The 24,050-nt window shown below is 34.1% G+C and overlaps 1 protein-coding gene and 1 long non-coding RNA gene across 5 annotated transcripts in view; one reads left to right on the top strand and one right to left on the bottom strand.

The window, feature by feature from the left end:
* Positions 1-24,050, top strand: part of LOC100646886 (ubiquitin carboxyl-terminal hydrolase 16) — a 46,514-nt gene that overhangs the window by 15,677 nt on the left and 6,787 nt on the right. For 3 of the 4 annotated variants that reach the window (XM_003402644.4, XM_012319003.3, XM_048404732.1), the window contains 4 exons: positions 13,515-13,777; positions 18,957-19,162; positions 19,359-19,605; positions 19,689-20,009. In XM_003402644.4, coding sequence (XP_003402692.1) covers positions 13,515-13,777; positions 18,957-19,162; positions 19,359-19,605; positions 19,689-20,009 — 1,037 coding nt within the window. The remainder of the gene's footprint in view (positions 1-13,514; positions 13,778-18,956; positions 19,163-19,358; positions 19,606-19,688; positions 20,010-24,050) is intronic. The other variant, XM_020867838.2, reaches the window with a different exon arrangement.
* On the bottom strand, positions 22,005-23,185 carry LOC125384796. Its single transcript, XR_007223580.1, has 2 exons — positions 22,365-23,185; positions 22,005-22,268 (listed from the first exon to the last, which is right to left on the bottom strand). It is a non-coding gene; the product is annotated as an uncharacterized LOC125384796 (long non-coding RNA).

Genomic DNA, 24,050 nt, shown 5'->3' with positions numbered 1-24,050 from the left:
GGTATTTCTTTTAACTGAAAACTATAGAAAATATATTCTTACAAGAAATTGTTTGATATTAGTATGGAATTTTCTTCTGCCTTCCAGTCTTTCATCTTTTATTATTTGTTCTTGGCGTATATGTTGAAGACTACAAAGCTTGGAGCTCTACATCCCAGAAGGAATATAGCTTCCATCTTTTGTATTATCAGTGTCAGGCTTTTTCATTCACTCAGCTTTCTTTATAAAAGGGTTATGGTATCTGTGGCATTTTATTGAATTTCCTTAAAAGTGCGGAAACTCCTCCGAGCTCACTCTCGTGAATCTCATGTTTAAAGGTCCATTTAAGACCGTGTCCGTTCCGTGTCCGAACAGTGCCCGAACAATGTCCGGGTGTTTATTCGCGAATATTTATATACTTCACCGGCAACCGTCCAGGATATACCTGAGATAAATATACTAATCCGTTTGAAATCAGACATTATACGAGTATATACAACAAAATGCCGTTTCAACTAATTTAGCTATAATAGCAATACTTTCGGATGAAGAAGAGAAACACGAAGAAAAGATATATTACAAGGAAAATTCGGCAATTTGAAAATCCAAAAAGATTTGGTACTTTGCACAAATGTAATCTATGTGATACTAGTAACAAAACTTCTTCTCATGTTGTATTAGGGGCGAAAACACTGCCCAAAGAAATTTTGGCTTTCCATATTATCTTAAATATTTAAGAAATTATACAAGACATAGGAAAAAGGTTAAATTGAAAGTTGTAATGTTTTTTATGGCCTATATTATGGATGTGAGAAATTAAAAGACTTTCTTTTAAAATTTACTCCTACCACACATAATTTTCTGAAGTTTTATTTTTTCATGTCACATGTGTAAATATTCTTCGGAGAGTTCTCTACAAATATATAAATGACTTGAAACATCAAAACATTTGAACACACAAAATCGAAGGGTGTAATGTAAATCGTTGTACATCGTGTGTAGATTGTGAGGTCTTGCTGAGCTGCAAATTGCTTATATTAATTAAGTTATACTAATTATATTAAATGATATATATAATCTCTTGTGTCTTTATTATCGTAAAATAAACTAGATATAAATAGATATTCCCGTTACAGTAGTACTTTCCTATTAATCCAACCAGCAATAAACAGATAGAATGACCTTTTTAATTTTCGGGTTGTCGAACTTCCCTTGTAACCCTTGTAAAAGGAAGAATTTCGTTTTATATCATTATGTGCATGGCATTTAGAATTGCTCTCTTTTTTTGAAAGCCGTATTATCTGATAAATCTAAATCCTGTTTCTTCCTTGTATTTTGTCTGCTTTAACTGCTTTCATAGTGTAGGATCTTTACTATAATTAGTTTACTATAATTAGATCTATACTATATAGTTTATTTACAATAAATGGATTAAGCAGATGTTGGTTAAACAGGAAACGATGGTTGTTTAACGTGAACTAATCACAATAACGTATTATAATTAAGACAACTAGATAATTAATTTGCAACTCTCGTCACTATGAATCGAACGCAATCTCTCACGGGGACCACACTTTCTCGACAACGCTAATGTCACGTAGGAGACACAAGATATCACGAAAATGATAGATCGCCGGTGATCTCTTCGTGTCGCAATTCGAACGTTTCACAAATAAGGTGAATAAATTGAACTTTGTATATGGTAATAGAATTTATTATGAAAATCCAACAGAATGACGTTTCAAAGTGTTACAACAGACTGATTCAAAATGTTACAACAGACATAGACTTTAGTCCCTCTGGAGGGGTCGTCTGGTGTATCTCAGAGGCGGCTGTTCCATTACTATTTGGTTATTGTTTCGATAGCTGTGTAGATGAATGAATGTTAGATTTGCTTTGCTCCGTTGAAGCGTATGGTTGTGGTGGGTCGCCTGATTTGAATGATCCCGTTATTTTCGTTTTCGGTAATGTTTTGGAAAGTGACCGTTCCATGGGCTGATGGATGAATTGGTGCTGTTGGTACTTGATGCATATTGTTTACGTGAGCGGTAGGGTTTTGATACATACATTTTTGGAAGTAATCGATGTAGACATTTGAAAAGTTTACATTTGTACATTTTTTATAGGAATAATAATATAATGGTTTTCCGTTTATAAAGATACGGACGTCAATTCTTCCAGCTTGGAGACAGCAGTCGGGCAAGTTTTGACTGTTTGTTGGTTATTAATTAATTCTATTCTACGTTCAGGTGAATTGATTCTATTGTGGCTTGGTTGAATTCTTTTACAAATATGGATAATGGCCGTTCGTTTACAATATTTGTTTAAGTAGTGGCTATCGACAAAGGTGTATTGTTCTCAGTTGGTTAGTATTAAGTCAGTTTCTACTACAGGTACGATAAATACAGAGTTTTGCTTGAAAGGTATCGGATAAATTTGTATTATTTTCCATTCATTGTTTTCCTGATATGATAGTGTTGATAATTTCGTCGATATGTTCTAAGAAAACGTTGGCATAATTTAGTGATCTTACTACTAGATCGCTTTGGATGTATTCGAGGAATAGAATTATCCATGTTATGGTTTCCTTCCTGAAAAATTTAAGGCTTTAATCTTTTACCGTGGATTCTTTGCGTTTGACCATTGGAATATTCAATAAGATAAGGGGGTGGATTGGATGAGAGGATTTCTGCCGGTCTTAGCCATTCGTGGTCTAGTTTGTTGGTTTTGTGATTGTTATGTACCCATACTTTATCTTTTACTTGGAAAACACTTTGTGTTTTGATAATTTTTTGAATTTGATCTCTTTGATATCGCTTTTTGTTTGATTCAGTGATTTGTCTTGCTTTTAGGCGTTACGTCGATTTTTCCAGAGGTTAAATAATTGATCTTTAGTTAGGGTGGGGTTGTTTGATATTGAGGATGGCATGTTAGCTTGTCTTCCAAATGTTAGTTCAAATGGGGTATATCTGGTCGTTTCGTGTACTGAAGTATTATATCCCATGCATATTAGTTTTAAATTTTCGTTCCAATCGTTTTGTCGGTCGGTTATACAAGTTCGAATATGATCTTTTATTACAACATGTGTTCGTTCGAGAGATCCGTTAGATTGCGGGTGGAAAGAAGTAGTTTTTATGTGTCGAATTTTGAAAACCTTTTCAAATGTATCCATCAGTTTACATACAAAGTTTCGTCCCATGTTCGTAAGAATACTTTTCGGTGCGGAAAATATGTACACATAGTGATCAAAAAGTTCGTTAATGATCGAATTGGCTGTTTGATCTTTTAAAGGTATGAGTACGAGATATTTGGTTAATTGATCTTGGATAGATAGGATAAATTGGTTGGCTTTTTTGGTTTCGGTGAGAGGTCCGAATATGTCCATTGTGATTTTATCGTTAGGGTCAACGGGTGTGTCAGTTATTATTGGCTCCGTCAAGCAGGTGGAGAAACCAGACTGCCTTGCATGGTGGCTCCGGCGACGAGGCGCGGTGTGACGTGACCGCATACCGCTCCATTAGGGGGTGCAATTTATGCGCGGGGGGGGGGGCGGTGTGTTGCTCACATCGGTTCCCGGGGCTCTCTCGATCGCAGTCGGGACGGTCATCGTGAAGGTTTTAGTCGGTTGGAGTCCGGCACCACCACGCCGCTTCCTCCCAGAAGCGGCCTGGTGTCCGTGCGGATTTCCTCCACGTTAATAAAAAAAAACAAGTTATTATTGGTTGTACTTTGACCCTGATACGGTTTAATTTTTCTCGTTGGCAGGTTTCAGAGTTCTGTATAAATTCTGTGACGTCTTGCTCTAGGTTTGTCTAGTGATGGTGTTCTTGTATTCGTTTCACGGTGCGGTGTATACCTAAGTGTTCTACTATTTCGTTATGATTTTCGCATAGTATCGTGTTCGTTATCGTAGTCTACTGGCGGATCTTGTCCAAATATTAGTTTAATTTGAGGGAATCTGGTTGTTAGAAACCTTAGCATGAGTTGAATGTTTACCTTTACCAATGTGCTGAAGCTATTGTCGTTTATTCCTATATGTAAGTGTCCAGTTTGGCGTTTAATAAAGTGTTTAGTTAATTGATGGAACCAATGCTGTTCGTTAAAGTCTCCTAGTTCGGTCTTTGTAATTTGTTTAAAGTGTGGTCTGTTGGGTTTTTGAGTTATTGGAGCTGGGGTGATATTGGTTTTCTAATCGCTATACTCGTTATAATAGTTCGGGTTTTTTTAGATCGGATTGGATTTCTTCATTGGTGATAGTATTCAATTTCATAATCATACTCCTTAAGCGCTATTGTATGAGTCTCGATGAGCGATCCTTAACATTTTTTAACCATTTTAAAGCTTGATGATTACTTTGAATCTTAAATTTTCTACCAAGTAGGTATTGCCTTAGGCTTTTGATTGACCATACTATTGCTAGGAACTTTTTCTCGGTTGTGGAGTAGTTTTTCTCAGGAGGGTTCAAGGTTCGGGATATGTAACAGCATGGATGTCCGTCTTGGGAGAGTATTGCTCCTAATCTTTCATTACTTGCGTCTGCTATTAATGTGAATGTTTTTTCAAAGTTCGGGTATTGCAGTACAGGAGCTTCACAAAGTTTTTGTTTCAGTGTGTCAAATGCAAGTTGTTGTTTATCAGTCCAGTGGAATGAAGTGTCTTTCTTTGTGAGGTCTGTCATTGGTTTCGCGATTTTAGAAAAATTTCGTATAAATTTCCTGTAGTACCTAATGAGTTCTAAGAATGATTTTATGTGAGTCGCGGTTTTCGGTATTTTAAAATCTTTCACGGCCTGAATCTTTTTGGGATTGGGTTTTACTCCTTTTGTTACTACGTGTCCTAAATATTCTAACTCTGGTTTTAAAAATTCGCATTTATCCGGTTGTATCTTTAATCCTAAATTTTGTAATCTGTCTAATACGATGGCTAGATTTCGGTTGTGCTCTTGGATAGTGCTTCCGAATATTATGATATCGTCTAAGTATACGAAACAGATATTTCCTACTAATCCCCATAACGCGGTATCCATCATGCGTTGGTACATTGTCGGTGCGTTTTTGAGTCCGGAGGGCATGCGATTATAGTGGAAGTGACCTTGTGAAGTTGAAAATGCAGTATATTTTTTAGATTTTTGTACCATGGGTATCTGGTGAAATCCTGACGAGAGGTCTAGGGCTGAGAAAAATTCAGCTTTACCTAAGTGATCGAGTTTTTTGTCCGAATTCGGCAAAGGATACGCGTCTTGATCTGTTTGCTCGTTTAATTTTCTTCATATTTAATTTTCTTCGTATTTGTTTACCTGATACGTCTAATTTCTTTGGAACTATTCAAATTGGTGCGTTATATGGACTGCCCGATGGTTCTATGATTCGTTTGCTCAGCATGTCGTTCATTTGAGTCTCAATTTCTTTTTTATGACATTCGGGCAGTCTATAAGATTTGATGTTTACAGGTTTGTCTGTCTTGAGTGTGATTGTATGCTCGGTTAAGTTAGTGCATGCTAGTGAGTCTGTTTTCATGTTAAAAACGTCTAGGTAATTGATAAGAAATTTCTTAAGGGGTTCTTGGGGTATAATGTTATTTACAATTTATAAGGGGGGTCGGTGTGGCTTGCTTTCTCAGCGACCGTCTTCTCCTTATTGTGATGTCAAATTTAAAGCCATTAGGCGACTACCAAACCGCTCTATGTTTTCGTCTAATTATACTTCTAACAATAGCCCATAGATGGTGAGCAACATTTGACTGTAACAATAAGTATGCATGTTATATTCTTGCCTTTTTCATACGTTTCCGCGAGCGTGAGTTCCGAGTTAAGTGGATAAGTCTGTATGTAGGTCAATGACTGACACCTGAATCAAATTTCAGAATCTTGAAACTTTCGATATCCATTTGGTGCTATGCAGTATTATAGATGGTGATTAAAAGATGTATTTTAAGCAAATAATTTCAAACGGATCACACATACACACAGAGGCGGGATCGGCTTTTGATGTCGGAACAATAGAACATCGAAATAGTCTGATCCGACTGGTCAGGGTGCTTTTTCCTTGGGATCTCTTGTATAAATTGTCTTGTAATTTGTCTTTGTAATTTGTCTAATTGTCTTGTATAAAGTATCAATGCTCAATGCTTGTTTCACATTTTGTAAAGATACTAATACTAATACTATACAGTGTCTTTATTTCAATGCGATACACGATTTTCCATCCATTTACAGTCATTTATAAAAAAAAAACAACGACAAAGCGTTATTCTATATACATATTATGTGGACAACAAATAGCAGTAACGAAAATTATGAAAATATTAGTTTACTTTCGTAGCGAATCAAAAGAATCATATTTTAGGGATCTTATTTATTTTTTTAATTGTGCTGTAGAAAATATTAAGATAAATTAAAAAGCATATTATATAGCATTTTCGTTTTCACAATATCAGGATTGTAATGGTGAAAATAGTGAAAAACTTAGTACAATTTATGTACAAGTTACGTCTATTTATCATTGACTAATTTACTAAAATTAATTATTTTGAATTCAGTTGAATCAGATATGCTGAGTTCTACTGGTTATGACTTACTTTTGACTGACTATAATCCATCATTCCAGAAGTATAGTACAAGTCGGTAATTATTGATAAACAATGACTGTCGTTATTTTAAATTTCAATGATCTTTTTTAATGTGTTGTAGAAATCAACATTTGGAACAACTGTTTCCTTTGCGTATTTCTGTTGAAATTTTAGTTTTTGAGATATTTACAGAAAACTGTCGGTACTAATACAGTGAATTCTGCCCATATGTGTGTATTTATGACATTTATGGCACAATCACACGCATAGCACACACGTTCGCTACTTCTTTCGCCTCTTGGCAATCTGTGTATATCCGTTAACCATTCATCTCTTTATATTTGTAGCATATTTTTTTCAAATCTAAATAATTATTTATAACTTCCCCTGTAAGGCTGCAGACGATAGCCTGATTTTTAAAGTCGAATAACTAAATTCTGATATCATGGCTAAAATGTTCCCAATTTGCAAATAATGGCAATATAATGTTACTGGTAGTTATGTTATTATTTATTACTCAAACCTATGGGTGACCTCTCCTCTGCGGCTAAATTTGTGAGATTAATCCAAATCTAACCAAGAACATTAATGACAATCATTTTTAATGTGCACGGGGCTGTAATCCAAAAGATCCATGGAATAATCAAGCTCGTCCATCCTTTGTTCATATTGTTACAACTGTGTATGAGGTTGTTATTTGTCGCACTAAAGATGTTCCCAGAAGCAACATATATCGTTTGTTCGAACCGATAGTAGTTTCGGCAATGACCACGAATATTGAAAAGGGAGCGCTCGCTTCTCGACCTTTGAGAGGAGTGCGGATGCGTGAGCTTGTGTTGTAATATAGAAGCGTGATAATTGTTTATAGAGTTCATTACTGTATCTTTATCAATGTTATACAAAAAGTCTGTAAATATATAATGTGTAAAAGCTAGGTTTGCTTTAGCTTTTTAAGTTCGGCCGCGAGGCAATTGGCAACCAATTCTAACGCACACGTTACTAGAGATGCACAATTAAGTATAGGCAGAATTCACTGTAGTGGTACCGACAGATTTTTGCGAATATTTCAAGAACTAAGATGGAGTGGCAGTTACATGTATAGAAAAAAAGAGTAATTGTTTACGAAGAAGCTCACTTCATCGATTCCGATGATTTTTGAATATGCTGCAGAAATCAACATTTGAAACAATATTTTCCTATACATATAACCATCGCTCAGCCATAGTTTCCGACATTTTTGGCATTTTTACTTTGATGTGTATTGGATACCGCTTAAGCTTGGGTTAGACTAGTTTACGGACATGATTATATTACATGCTCTGATTGCGATGAGTTTATAATCTCGCGTTTCAATCTGTGAACACAGGGAGAGAGAAGATAAGATTTTTAGTTGTGTATAATAAAAAATTTAATTTGTGTATAATAAAAAATTTAATCTACGCTTAACCCAATATAGGTCATCAAACTTTTTGGCACAAATTTGGCATAAATTGATTGAAATCAGATCAGAACTTATTTAATTTCTAGCAAGTATGATTTGTATTGATTTAGGCTTGGGTTAAATACGTTAAACCACTTGTCGTGAGATGGCCGGTCAATAATAACTGCAATAATGAATTTAAGGATTGTCCTACTAAAAATCATTTCTTAGGTTCTACAAAATCATCGCGGGTCAAGTATGTAAATGTGATGTAGAAGAAAGTTCGTCATTTACTGAATGCTCTCGAATAGCTAAGCTAGATTACATTTTTTCTCATCTCCTTGTGTTTAAATATTGAAATGTGAGATATATAAACCCATAGTGGTCAGGGCATATAATATAATCATGTCCGTAGATAAGTTTAATTCAAATCTAAGCGGCATCCAACGTACATCAAAGTAAAAAAATGTTAAAAATATTTTCATAAATATCTTGGAAACTAAGGCCAAGCAGGGATTATATGTATAGGAAAAAGTTGTTCAAAATATTGATTTCTACAACATATTAAAAAATCATCGAAATCGGAGAATCCCTCCGATTCATGTCCCTGATAAGATTAAAAAATCATCGAATCTAGGATAGTGACAGATTTACATATAATTACTAATAAGTTTCTCAAATTTGATTCAACATGTCAACCAAGCTATTATATACAACACTCATAAATACAAAGAAAGTCAGGGTAATCATCGATATCTTACCCATCTCATAGATCTCGATAACTTTTTTGGATATGTTATAGAAATCAATATTTTGAACAACTTTTTCCTATACATATAACCGCCGCTCGGTCTTTGCGAGATATTCGCAAAAAGATGTTGGTAAATATAGGGAGAATTCTTTCTGCCTATAATTGTGCATGCGTGACAACGTATGAACCATTAATAGTTGCTGACTGTCTCGAACGAGACTTCTTCATATAATTGCGATTAAATTAGGATGATCTGTATCTATTTAGTGTACCAAATGATCCTTCCCGTCTAAAACTTACAGTCTCCTCCAATGAAAATCAAGGCTATTCTCTCTAGAAAATTGCCAGAAATGCCATAGGACTGACCTGTACTGCCATAGGACTGTCTCATGGTAGTTTCCTCTAGATAAGCAAAATGTTAGTAAAATGCCGATTTCTTCTGAGTGTAATTCTTCCTTAGGAAAGCCTCTTCGATACTGTAATTGCAATCAAACGCAGTTGACTCGGCTGTGGATACATTATCCTCCTGCATAGAGTTAAAAGTAAATAAATATCAGGCTCGAGAATTATTGGGTCTCCTACCGCCAATTCTAAAAATAAATACTACGATTGGTTTGGCCAATCCGGGACGGTGATAATGTCTGTTGTTCTATTTTGCTTCATTTTTAGAAGCATTCTGTGAATCTGTCTGAAGGGCAGAATACATAAAATTTCAGATTCGACCAGCTTACTGTAAATATGCCGATTTGTAATGCGTCTGGTTTCTAAGAAAGGAAAAATTCGCATTTGACATTCATTCTATACGCAAATAAATCATTTGTGGTTCACCTAATCCTTTAGCGATAATATCAAAGGCTCGTTGTGTTTTCACTTGGTATACTCATTCATAATTCTCAGCAGTCCGTCTGCTTATTACCTTCCGATGCTGTGTGCGATGCAAGAAAGACGATGTACTTGTCCTTTGCCTATTGCCAGATGTCCCTCGCTAATTTTATTTATGCGGGCAGCGTACACCCTTTATTCTGTTTACATACGCTATTGCAGTTGTATTATCAATCTTTAAGAGTATCTGACCTTCTCTTACATTATCTGTCAATTTTCCTAAAACTATCTTCATCGCTAAAATTTGCTTGTAATTTATGTGCAGTTTCTTTTCATTTTCTGCCCAGAATCCGAAGGCGTTGATGGAGCTATTTGTTGCTTTCCACAGCGTATTTGACGCGCTTGCATATTTCCATTCTGAACTTATTTGTTTTAATACTTTTTCTTACCCCGGGTAATTAATTAATCCACCAAGTTAATGTTAATATAGGGTTAGGTAGATCAAAGGTCCAATCGGTTTGATTTGTTTTTGGGAGAATTGCTTTTCCTATAATTGAAGTTATTAATACCATTAGATTCGTCTCAAGTCTTTTTTCCCTATTCCAACTCTCTCGTGTCGATCATCAGTCCGCAAAATTTGTACCTAGTATTCGGGACAATGCTATTTTTTCCTTAGTCCTAAGACCTAAAGATCGGAATAATTTTGCCGTTTCTGTGATGTTTGTATTACATGCCACGTAATCGGCCACAATGCACAAGATATCATTTAGGAGAGCTACCAAGATTAGTTCTTGTGACTGCAGGTAAGTTTCAATATTTTGGTAAAAATAACATTGGAAGAATCGTTCTAATTACTCGTACCGAAGGCATTTTCGGCTCTTTTTATGTATGAATATTGCGTAGCACGCATTCTCGAGACCTGCTGTTCTGATGTAACAGCCTAGTGAAACTAGCTTCTTTTTCGCCGTTCTTATGTCGTCTATTTTGAAATGCTAGGTCTGGATGAAGTTGTTCAATTTTTTTAGATTCGGAATAAAAGGTAATGATCCATCTGGTTTTTTTGACTAGGAAATAGTTGGTTGGTGTTTGCTTGCCCTATAAGATTCTATTATTACTTTTTCTAGTAATCTGTCACTTATTGAGTCCTCTCGTGCTGTAACCTATCTATCATATTTTGGGGCGGCTTTTCCTAGCTAACCTCTCTATCGAACTGTATTCTGTATCCCACAATGCAACATGGGGCGAAGTTGTCCGAAATCTTTTGCTAATTGTCTACAAATGAATTTAATCTACCCGTCATTTTACTTACATTTATCTCGGATTGTTCTACTTTCTCATTTTGTTGTAACTCTGATCGTATATCGATGAAAACGGCATGTAGAGGGTGTTATTATTTGATCTCTTTATCGAACTTGCTACCCTGCGTCTCTTTTATCTGAGAGATTTCTACCAAAAAGAAATTCTTTCTTCGGGACACTTCTCAACTTCTTATTCATCTCAGCAATTCTCGACTTCATCTGCAAAAGATAGGTAATGAATTGTTTGTAGCTAGCATGTACGTCATGCGAGTGTATATCATCTTGATCTATCTGCATCATATAGTATTATTTTGTTTTCGCATCAGACATTTTGCGAACGTCTGATGAACGTTCACCGGTCCCTGTGATACTGATAACTTTTGAGTTGACGGGTTTGGTCGCTTAGTTTTTGATATTTCATCAGCGATGGTTAATAGTCCGTAATGGTTCTAATATAATTATCATATTTAGAATTCATTTTAGAATTTAGAATTTTAGTATTTAGAATTTGTCCTCTTCACCGATTTCGATGATTTTTTAATATGTTGTTAGGAGAATGGTTCTGAATAACTTTTTCCTATACATGTAACAGCCGTTTGGTTCTAATTTCTGAAATATTCACACAAACTGTCTTTAATATTGAATCCTGTCTAAATGTGCGTATCTGTAACACTGTCACAAATATAGTCGGTACATTCGCTGCTTCGTTCACGTTTACATCTATCACTTATCGTTTCTTCATCATTATATCGTACTTCATGAATCCAAAGCTCCTACAAAAACTTGATTTAGTAGTAGTATACAGGGTGTTCGGTTATAGGCGTAAAAGAATTTAAGGGGTGATTCTTCAGGCTAAAATAAGATGAAAATCAAGAATAAAAACTTGCGTTTTCGGCTTTGTTTCTTAGTTATTGACAATTAAATCTTAGTCGACATATCTCTGTGCGCGAACAAACCTCTGTTCACGAACGAAGGTAGGAAGTCAGTTTAAACTGTGGGATGTGCAGGGATCCTTAAATCGAACGATACATGGACAGCAGCTTATTTCGTGCAAGTCGTAGAGAAGAGGATTGTAGAATTCGGAGATGTAAGCCATCCTTTTTTTCTTTTTCTTTTTTATATGTGGAGAAATCCTCATGGACGGCCCGCTGCTTCCCAGGAGCGGCGGAGTAGTGTCGGACTTTACCGACTAAAACCCCACGGTGGTCCGCCTGACGCTCAACAGGGATGCCCCGGGACCTTTTTCGAATTACTACCGGAGCATTCCTGCGTCTTCTCGTATTCTTGGGGAGTCGTCCCTCTCAACGTTATTCCCTGGGTCGTCATGTAAGTCTGAGGAGATCCCAGATCCCCCTCGGCGTGTTGGCCTCTATGACTACCTAGGGCCGTCCTTCGATGCGGAACCCTACAAGGGTGGGATGTTCTCACTCTCTCCCGCTCTGTCTGCTCCTTTACAGTGTATCGAAAATCACTCCATGAAATTTTCGAGTAGACGAAATTGTTTTCTTTAATCCTTTGTCTCTATAAATAATTAATGGCACGGATTTTTTATCCGAAGGATCGGTAGAATATTCAAGGTCGCCTATCCGCCGTTTATATATGCTATAAACAAAAAATAAGAGTTAGGTTTGGGTTACATGTACCATAGAAATACATGTGCCGCGTAAGTGAATGCAATATAGAAATCGAAAAGGAATGCTACATGGAAGTTCATTCTATCCTTGTTTGATCAAATATCTACACTGATGTCGTTCATTGATGTTACATTTTTATTTATTGTATGAATATGCATGTGTTATTAGATTAGGAGACAAGGTGCCTGTTTGCAACGTTCTCTTTCCATGTATTTTATATATCTTTCTCTTTCCTGTATTTTTCAGCTCGTTCATTCACTCTATTTATATATTTCCATAGGTCATTGTATCAACCAATACTAACACACTGTTACGCTGTTACGCTCGTACAATTATTCAAAAATAATTAAACAGAATTCACTGTAGTGGTCTCGTCACCTTTTTGGAAATACCTCGGGAACTATAGCCGATAGTTACACGTAGAATAAAAAGTTCTTCAAAATCATATCTGTCACAACATATTAAAAAATCTTCGAAATCGGAGAGGACGATTCTAAAGTTTCATTCAATATTATAATTTCATTCAATATCTTATCTTGGTACATACATAATAGCTTTTATGTTATGTAAATTAAACGATATGTAGCCTTTTATGTAAAGAATTATGATCATTTTTGCTTTTTCGAAAAATATTGTAGATATAGAAAATTGATATATTTTATTGTATTGATCATAAAATAACGCAAAGCAGTTTCCTCTTTCATCTTTTCTCTATATTTGGCATTTACGAGGAAAACGTTGGTTTGTAACAATGCAATAATTCTGCAAGTGGATTGGCAATTAATTTATACACATTTAATTCTCGCAGCTGTTGCATAATAGAATAGATAGTGATATATGTATTCGTAACAATATTATTACATTATTAATAATTACGTATCATTTTTTATAAATATTTTTATAAATCTTATCTTACTGTACTTACTTGAACTATATTTTATTGAATTTAATATTAATTATAATTATTTTACTTGTCAAAGATTTATAATGATTGCTGTTTTTAGCAATATGTATTAGTGAATGCGAAAACATAATCTTTTTAGAGGTACCAGAGTATAATTCTGAAAGAAGTTGGTTTGAACGAAAAAACTAATCCAGAGGGTGTAGAAGAAAACCTCAAATCACGTGTAAAATTTTATGGAAATCAGGCTAGTTCAAGATTACTTGGACCAGAACTTGTTTTTCGTGGGGTTTTAGTCTCAACATTAGAATGCCTGGACTGTCATCATTCTTCACAGAGTACAGAACCCTTCTTAGATCTCAGTTTGCCGGTTATGGCAGATAAACCACAACCACCAGTTTTGAAGTAAGAATAATTTTCTGAAATATGTGACAGAAGAGAAAGACGTGAATGTCTCATTTAATCTTATTGACTAAAATATTTTGTACAGAGATGTTGTATGTATTTTAGAAGTTAAAATGTAAAAGTTATCAGGAGATCATTACGTGATTCTTAGGTAATATTTCTGCGATGGAAATATAGACCTATATATATGGAAATATGCACATAAAAAGATGTTAAAATCATCTTTATCCTTTTTATACAACGTTTAACGTCCATACAACGTTTCTACTTTTCAATTTCATGTAATATTTTATTTCCTAACGTATAAGATGTGTTTTAAAATCTTAATTTCAAAACGTTTGTTACATACACAAAATCTGGAAATTTCTTGAGTGTTGCTCTTGAATCTACATAAACATGTATGTATATTCAAACATTACATTTGCAGCTTTTAATAAGTGAAATATATATGTATTGTGGTAGGATGAGTGCGGAGATGATAAACATAAAAAATGATGGTTGCGTGTGGCTTAGCGACAGCGTGATGCGCTATCAGCTGATTGATTGTGAACTCCTCACAAGTGTGTCATGTAGGAGACACAAGAAATTAACTGGTCACCGGTGATCTCCTCGCGTCGTAGTTCGAACGTTTCGCAAGTAAGGTAAAAAATTCGGACTTTAGATATGATAGTAAAATTTATTGTACGAATCCAACAAAGTAACAGAGTAGGTTCAGAGTGTTATAACAAAAAGCTGTTGATTTGGGAGGGTTCTTATATTAAGATTTGGTCTCTTTGAAGGGGTTATCATCGGGTGTCTATCAGACGCGGCTATTCTGTTACTATTTGGTTAATGTTTCGGTGGCTGTGGCATGCAGGATGTTTTGTCTACCCCATTACTGTTTCTGAGCCTGTGACAAGTGCGTAGCAGCGCTCATGCGTCTGGCCGTCCTAGCAACGCTCACGCAACATCCTTCTCTTTTTATTTGAAAGCGTTTAAAAGTAATACACAACAAGAAGTAATATATAGTGAGAACAGTAGATAATGCATCTTTATACATAGTCTATGAATCGTCTCGGAAGTCTCCTTTGTCGGGTTAACCTACATCCTTTCGCTTGCGTAAACTGTGCGGTCAGTGTGTTTACAATGGGAACGTCGCTTGCCGCTTGGTTTTGAACATTCATATTTTCAAGTAGGATGTCGATTTGCGCTACGCTTTGATTAATTTACAGTTTCATTTATTTCCAGAATTTGGATTAGGTCTATTTGAGTGGACAATTCCACCATAGATCCGCATATGAATTACCCATACTTTATCGCCTGTTTGTAGCATTGATCTTCTCTTTGCGTGATAACGTTTATCACAGGCGCGCTCCTAGTTCTCCTTCTTCACGTTTTCTTCATTCTCGATTGTGCCATTTAAAAATACCTTTTTGGGAGGACTGGGTTGAAGGATTAGATTCTTTGAGAGAATATAGATGGAGAGGGCTGGAGTATAGCCGTTATTCAATGGAAAGATCCTATAGGCTAATGGTATATTGATTGGACACTATTAGTTTTAGTTTATTCGTTTTATAATTGCAGGATGACTATAGATATTTTAAGGTACGATTAGCATGCGCGTATTTCACTTTGTACCGCTTAGATCGATTTGATAAAAATTTACATATTATGAATTTGGTATTTGAAGAACTGCATTAATATTTCTTTATCAGTCAGAACCTGGAAATTAGCAATTGTTGATACGTGCTCTAATAAAATAACCATTCCACGTATAATAATACTTTATTATATTAATACGCTAATAATTTAGCATTTAATGCGGGATTAAACCCTTATTTAATATAATGCCTTTTGTTACAAATTTTGTTAAAACTAATGTCAATGTTTCGTTGTGTTCTTCGGCTATTCGAAAATCATCACGTTATTTACATGTATGATAATATTAAATGTACCATTTAATGGCCCAGAGAATTTTTTAGAAAAATGATCTGGCGCGCAGTTAACGTTGTACGACAATCTAGTGAATATACATATAGCTACCGAAAGAGGTTACAAAGTTCGTGAGCAGACTGCTTTTATGCAATTCGTATTAATGCTACCCCGTTTTCATGTCGAACTTCGAAGAAATCTCATTGAAATTGAGCTTTTTCTACATGATTACCAAAGGACTGGTTCAATTCACCTCTCGAGCCTCTATCGATGTTAATCAATTCGATGAACAGTCTGTTCGAGGAACGGATATAATTAACACTATGATTGACTATGTCGTGGCGATGTGGAATCTGCTTGGTATTGCATATCCACATAACAGTAAGACATAATTCCTTTTACGTGCCTGTTACGTGTATATCAAAATAATTGAAGTTACAACTGATAAAATTTTTCATGATCGAAGAGATGGTGTTATCATTATGTTTTGTAACAAAATACGCGCTGTAAAATTTTAAGCAACTGAACCAATAGCAATGATTTAAACAAATGATGTTGAAAATGGTGCGTTGATATTACATAGTGCTATCGTATACCATTTAGTGTGTTGTATTATAAATATTTTATTTAATTTACTAGGTGTTTATTCAATCTAATGATTTATTTAATCTTACTATTTTGTCGAGTTCGTATAATTTCTTGTTTGTGTATTCGGTTCAGTTCAGAAATATCTATATAAATATTTGTTAATTTATTTAAAATCAGTTGGATTGCAATTGTCTTATTAAATATTCATGTAAGGGATTGACGCTAATAGAGATTCGAAAATTATTATAGTTTGAGGCCGTTGAAATCTACAATTCCTTGCCATACAGATATCAGGAGTCTCGAAAACTGGTAGATTAGTTGAAAATACTGCTTAGAAATATTTATATTTCGAATACTGTTAGTCTATCTCTGTTTTTATCTCTGTTAGTGTCAAAAAGTCTTTGATATTAATTTATCGTTTATTGACTAGCATTATTATACGGGCGTTTTCTACGCCATCATACATATGATCAAATGTTCACAGTAATGACATTGTTTTATTTGTTATGATTAGTTGTTATAAATTCATTGATAAGGATTTGATTAAATTAGTGAACCTGATATTACTACTGCGTACATTAGGATTGGATATATTCCTGTAACATATAATACTAAATAATTCATAATATACACGATCACATTTGCAAGGATTTTCTTCATATATTAACTTGAAAATATTATTGATATTACTAAATGCCTTTATTATAGTATTCAGGAAATCGCAAGATATATATGATGAACAAATTAATCTGAGATAATATGAATATTTATAATATTCATCCACACGACGTTCCTTGCTTGTGTTCTGTACTATGAATTGCGTTTAGGACTTTACAACTCAAGTCTTCCAATTTCTGATAAGTCTGCAATACGTTTTCGTATGGCCTTCCTTTTAGTCAATAAATGTACGGATAGAACTCAACCTTTCCAATTTTAACACTTTTTTTAACATTGGTGAGAGCGCATAATATCGAACAACTTTTTCCTATGCATGTTACAAGTAGTCGGCCTTACTTTCCGAGATATTTGCTAGAATCTGTCACTACTATTAGAGAATCCTTTGTAAAATTGAGCGTCTATGGCAGTATATGCGTCTGTGTTACTTGCCAACGGTGGGATAAAATTACCTGATCGAAATCTTCTATTTATGTATACAAATGAGGGTGGGACGGCCTTTGGGTATTCAAAATGAAGTTTTAGGCACATCATGCATATGCGACGCTATACAAAATATGTTATAACTCAATTATAGATGAATATCATCAATGTATTGAGTTTGGGTTTGGATTAGTATTTTCTATCTAGCCGCCGCGAGTTAGTCAGTAATGCATACGTAAATAATTGTTCTGCTTCATAAAATAATATCAATTATTCATCGACCTATAATTTTTATAATTATTTGTTATTATTTCATGCAATCGTTACCTGCCGCCTCGTGGCAGTCGAATTTAAAGTCTAGCAGAATTCTGAACCCAATATATCAACGATATTTAGCTTTAATTAATTATGAGTTATAAGTTATAGCAGATATTTGCAGGCTCGCATGTGCAGTTGTGCAGGGAGGGGGGAGGGGACTTAAGCTCGCCCGACTCACGTTTATAAACAGGAGATAGGCGGTAGGTGGATGTCAACCAATACTAACGCATATGCTGCCAAAGACGTATAACTATAGGCAAAATTCACTGTAGTAGTATCGACAGTTTTTTGTGAATATCTCGAAAACTAAGCAAGACCGCCAATTACATGTATAGGAAAAAGTCGATTAGAATCATGGTCTCCATCAAATGCTAAAAAGTTATCAAAATCGAGAGGTTGACTTCTATTTATGCATCTACCCAATTCAGTTCTTTCAATAGCTGATCAAATGATTTCAATCTTGGTACAATAATAACATTTATTGAATTATATAGGTGGCATTTTATTTCTCCATCTTTCACACAACTTGAATAGATATATTCAATATAGGGTTAGATATATTCTCGGTTGCCGACCAACGGATACAAAGCCATTATAACAATGTCACTAAGTTGGTATGAATTTGTCGATTCATCCCTGCTACGTATACGAGGACCTGTATCTTTCGAACACATGAATTGAATGCTGAGATTTTATATTTCGACACATACACACAGTCCACCATCTCTTTCTACAATACTCACATCTCGATTAACGGCCGGTGCCTTTCGGAAGTATACCCTTCATTTTATTTGGGAAAGAAATAATTTTATCCAAGATACGTTAGTGCATTCTTAAAAGTAGTAACGCTATTATAGGTTGTAGGGATAAAGCACTCATCCTGTATATTGAAAGGATTCATTAGTTTCCTCTTTGTATATGTCATATATATTGTGATATACGATTAAATGAGACATTCTATACAAAAATAGTAACAGTGTACTTAATAACATTACTAAAAATAAGAATAGGAACAGTAATAAAAATATATTACTATATCCGTCATAACCTTGTAGTAGTTAATATTTTATAAATTATTAAGGATATTCATTTAAATCAACACATACATATATTTTTATTATATTAGTCTATAAATATATTCTTAGTATTGTATTGAAAGTGGTAGAAGCGAATTTGCTTACACAACTTTTGCATGTCTTGCTATAATTAATGAAGTAATAATGATTCTAATTAAATAACTTTATCACGTATATATTTATTTAAGAAGAAAAAACAATGGCTTTGAAGATACATTTGATATAATGGGAAATAATATTTCACATGTACCTTCAAAATATCAATCAAAGAAAGAAAAGAAGGCTGCTCGGAAAAAACGAAAAAATAAAAAGCAAGACATTCGTGATCATGGTGATAGTTCTGTCCCGGATAAAAGTAATACTGTTGAAGAAAATAATGGTGTACTTGAATCAGGTAAAATATTTTAAATTTTGTAAGCATTATTTTGCACCAATTTTTGAAAACTATAACATTTAGTTTAACTAATTTTTCGAATTCAGATAAATGATTGAATTGAAGAAAATATTTGCATGAAAAGTCGTTTTTTCTTTTTCCTTTTTCTTACATCATAGTAATTTGAACGCATAAGCATAATAACAAATTTTTGTAGAAGAAAGCGATGCAGATGTGGAAGATAATGCAGAAATAGAAGGCCTTCTTCCAGAAATTGCTGAATCAGGTTATAGTTCAGAAAAACAGTCTACGTTAACAAGTCCTGCCTCTCCATCGACCGATACGATGAAAGCAAGGGAAGCTATTAACGAAATACCATTAGATAATGACGTACAATTTGGTGCAACAAATAATATTTCCTTAATACAACTTTTAAATCGTTTTGATGCAAATTCGTTGCCCAGGTATTATCAATCATAATAGGATAAATTAATTTGCTATTTTTATTAAATAACACGTTTAATTCATTACTATATTTGTTTCACAGTTCGAGTTCAAATGCATGTACACCAAATTTATCGCAAACAAAAGCTTTAGATGCTCTAGATAGTTCTGAAAGCTTGGAAACTGAAAGTGGAATCCAAACTAGATTTTCTATACCTACTTCTTTAGCAATGACCTCAGATTTAACGAGTCCAGAAGATCCAACTGTTAGTTTCAATCCGATTATGTCAAAAGAAAGTTCAAGTTCTATGATTGCTTTAGCAAATGGTGAAACTATGCAGAGTGTTAAATTATCAACACCTAGCCTGAATTTAACGGATTCTGTTAACCACATCGAACAAGAAGCATCTACGTGTAATCAATGGTATCGTAGAAATTTATTTTATTTTTTAAATTCCATGCTTTTATATTTCATGTTGATGTTAAATATTACATTTCACAATCTTTTAGTTTTATTATTATTGAATATTGATTTTTATAGGTATATACATCAAGGGTAAACGCTCCCCTCATTCATATACATCATCCATTTTTATATCATTATACTAATTTCCGAACATTGCGTCGAATAATAGTAAAGATTTATTATACATACGTACATAGGGATTTTTATCTTTCGAACGTATAATTTCTCAAAACTAAGATTTTATATTTGGAGTCCGTTCACATCCCTTACATTATCCACCAAGTTTCATCTTGATTGGCTACTATCGCCATTCGAAACAATATTCAAAATTATTTCTGCAATATAAAAGTACTTGTGGGGTTAATGAATCTGCAGATGAGTATAAATGCGCAGATTAAATGCATTTTTTACATAAGTAGATTTAACTGTGTTTTAGGTTTAAAAAATTCTAACAAAATTATGGTTCTTAATTTTATAATTCCTGGGTGGGTGTAAGCTTCCTCGAACTTACAATTCAAAATATAATAAAAATAGAACTATTTCTATTTTATAATAAATCATGTATTGTCATATACATGTTTAAGTTTTGATTATTATATGTGAAAAATACTACACATAAGAAAAGGAAGACGGAATAGGTGTCACTACGTGTTGCGATCGTAATATTAGCCGGCCCTTAGTTCTTCCTATCTTCAATGATAATCACAGAATGAAGAATCCAGCAATCAAACAAAACAGTCCAAAAGCGAAAATTCAGCCCATTATAAACGTATTGATGGCCAAAAACAAAAGAACTAAATATAGTAGTTTGTCAAACAATCAAACAAATCTGTTTTAAATGCAAAAATTATGCTGAGAACATTTAGTAAATATTTTACTTTGCCATTTTTACTTAACACCGAAGGAATCAGTAGAATTAGATTCAAGTTAATTTCATATCATTATACTATTTTACTGTGCCATTGCATTATACAAATATATATAAAAATAAATTCGGAGCAAGACATGTGCCACTTTCGTGGTGTATAATACATTCAAACATTATAAAACTTTCATCAAGAATGGGGTTTTCCAAGACAAATACCTATATTAGATAGTAAGCATAGCTTGGAGGAGCCCCTCCTCGCCCCCGCCTCGCGTGAAAACTTACGTGACAACTTGAAGCTCAAGAGTACCAGAGCCAAATTCTGAATTTACATAGTAAATAATGAATAGGTGAATAATGATTTGATGATTACTGCAATAACACCTATCTGCATTGTGCATATGTATTGGGTTGAAACAAATGATCATAACGTCTTTCAATAGTAACATTTAGACATGTGAAAAGCCAACATTTGAAAATGAAACATCAATATTTTAAAACAAAACATTTCACATACGTATATACGTATTCTGAAATGTGGCATTTTTACGCGCATTTCTCTGCAATTTGGGGGTTTATGAATTTTAAGTGCATTTACGTTAAAAGTAAAAATGGGGAAAAAGCGCTAGCGCTATTCGATACTTATATAAATACATCGGTGAATATCTGTAACAAAAACTTGCCGCAAAATTAACCTTGACCTTCAATTTCGAGTTTCGAATTCTTTTTTTATTGCATTATAAACTCAAAGGAACCATGGGTAACAATTCACTTATTCTCTTCGAAAAAGTGTTAAAATACTGTTAGTTTCCGAACTCATTTTATTCGTAATGTGCTTACATTTTGCAGTTAGATGCAGGGAAAGTAGTATCTATTGCTGCTCGTAAATAGCCCAGATCCATTGTCACGTCGGAGACACAAGAAATCACGAAACCGATAGATCCCCGGCGATCTCGCGTCGCAGTTCGAACGTTTCACGAATAAGCTGAAGAAATTGAACTTCGTATATGATAATAGAATTTTTATTATATAAATCTAACAGAGTAACGGTTCAAAGTGTTACAACAGAATAATGTCTTGAGCGCTAATTTGGGAGGGTTTTTATATTGAGGTTTTAGTCCCTTTGGAGGGGTTAGCGTCGGATGTATATCAGAGGCGACTATTCCGTTACTGACTGGTTATTATTTCAATAACTGTAGCATGCAGGATATTTCATCTACCTGATTATTGTTTCTGAGCGGGTGGCCTTCTTGAGCGTGTGACACCATTATTATACAAGGGTCGTCCAGAAAGTAATATCTGTATAGATATAGAGCCATATAAAACGATGGAATGTACTTATAAAAAGTCACCTAGCATAATATAAAAGTCATTTATATTTTGACATAAATCATACAAAATTTCGTGCTTAGATAATTAATATTGTCGTAGTTTCATACGTTTCATACATTTAAAATAGCAATGCGAACTGAACATTTCGTCGATAACGAAGTGCGTGTCACGTAAAAAAAGAAACTCTCTTGATGATACAAAAAGCTTTATTTCTCAAGAGTCCAAGACCCTTGGGTACCACTTACAATGTTCAAGTATCTGCTCATAGTTCAGACTGATTTGGTCGTCAATATTCGGAGTTTATATACTAACCAAGGACAACGGAAATGATGGTGGGGATATTGTTTTTGGAAATTCTTTATCAGGGTGACGATGTGTCGACTGTTTCGAGGATGTTTAGGGGTGGTCGCCTAAAGTGACGTCAGTGTAGAAGATTTTGGGGTTACATGCGATCTGTCGTACTTTCGCGTTTTTTGAATGCTGAAAACTTTGGTTCAAGAAGAATTCACCATCGAATTACGACAGTGAGAAATAGTAACAACTCGCATATTCCATATCTTCTTTTCCTTCCTTCTTTCCCAGTATCATGTGTTTCTCCTTCTTCCTTTCTCTTTTTATTTGTATTTGGAGGACATATAACTCAAACAGCTAGCCGTTATCTTTAACGGATCACTTTCATACGTAAATAAATACGTAGTGCTGAGTTTATGTTTGTTTTAATTCGATGGTTGAACAAAAAATTATGACACAATTAAAATTTTCTCGAAAATTCACTAATAATAGGGCTACGAATTTATCATCAATAATAGCTTACTGGAGGATTTGATAAAGGTATATTTATTAGGTCATCCCATAAGTTCGTTCCGTTTTTCGAGCGGTTATATATGTTAGGATTGTTTACATACCTTTCAGTTTCATGAAAAAATGTAATCCCCCTCTCGTTGTACAATTTCTTCCCATTTTTCAAGTGCATTGGTCCCTTATCGCTGTATGTTTATAAATCGACACATAAAATGTATACACAAAAGTCGGCACGAACTTATGGGATGACCTAATATATAGGAGCTGTCAAAATTAAGATTTCTAGGTGTAGAGTCTTGTAGAAAAAATATTTTAACGTTTAGCAAGAACTATACCTGTCTTTTTTAGGTATGCTATTTAAAGAGAGCGCGGATATACTCATGTCCAGATCATTACTTACTAATTACATGAAATGACATTGATCAGTTAAGCAAGTAGAATATGTAATCATCAGTAACAATCAGTAAACCACTTTTTTAAAAATTATGTTTCTGTAAATCTAAAGATTTGTCGTGTAAATTAACGTAGAATATTTTTGAACATATCGACAATGGGTCTTTTTCGTCGATTAAGACATTGTATGGCTTCGTTTATTAACGAAGTAACAATACTTTGTTACTAATATCGTAACACTGCAAAGAATAATTCAGCTGTTTATTATACATGCCATGAGATAATCGAATATAGTACATAATATCCACAGGATATAAGTACCATTATTTAATTGCGTTCATAGAAATTGTATAAGTTTACATAGAAATTCGCGCTTTATTTGTAACATTTTGTTTTTTAATGAGAAATGTATTATTGCATAAATAGTCTCAGCTTGCTAGGTAAAGATGAGCGCAATATGCGACTATTTTACCAGACTATATCAGTTCGATATTTCACGTACAGCTTTTACCATGTATTTTTACATTTTTCTATTTGCTATATTTTACTATAATTGAATATTACGCCAGTTATATTATTCAACTATATCATCTGTGTTCAACTTTTGT

The sequence above is a fragment of the Bombus terrestris genome, chromosome 3 (genome assembly GCF_910591885.1).
Source record: "Bombus terrestris chromosome 3, iyBomTerr1.2, whole genome shotgun sequence".
In the NCBI taxonomy this organism is placed as follows: Eukaryota; Metazoa; Arthropoda; class Insecta; order Hymenoptera; family Apidae; genus Bombus; species Bombus terrestris.
This window is presented reverse-complemented; position numbering and strand designations above follow the sequence as displayed.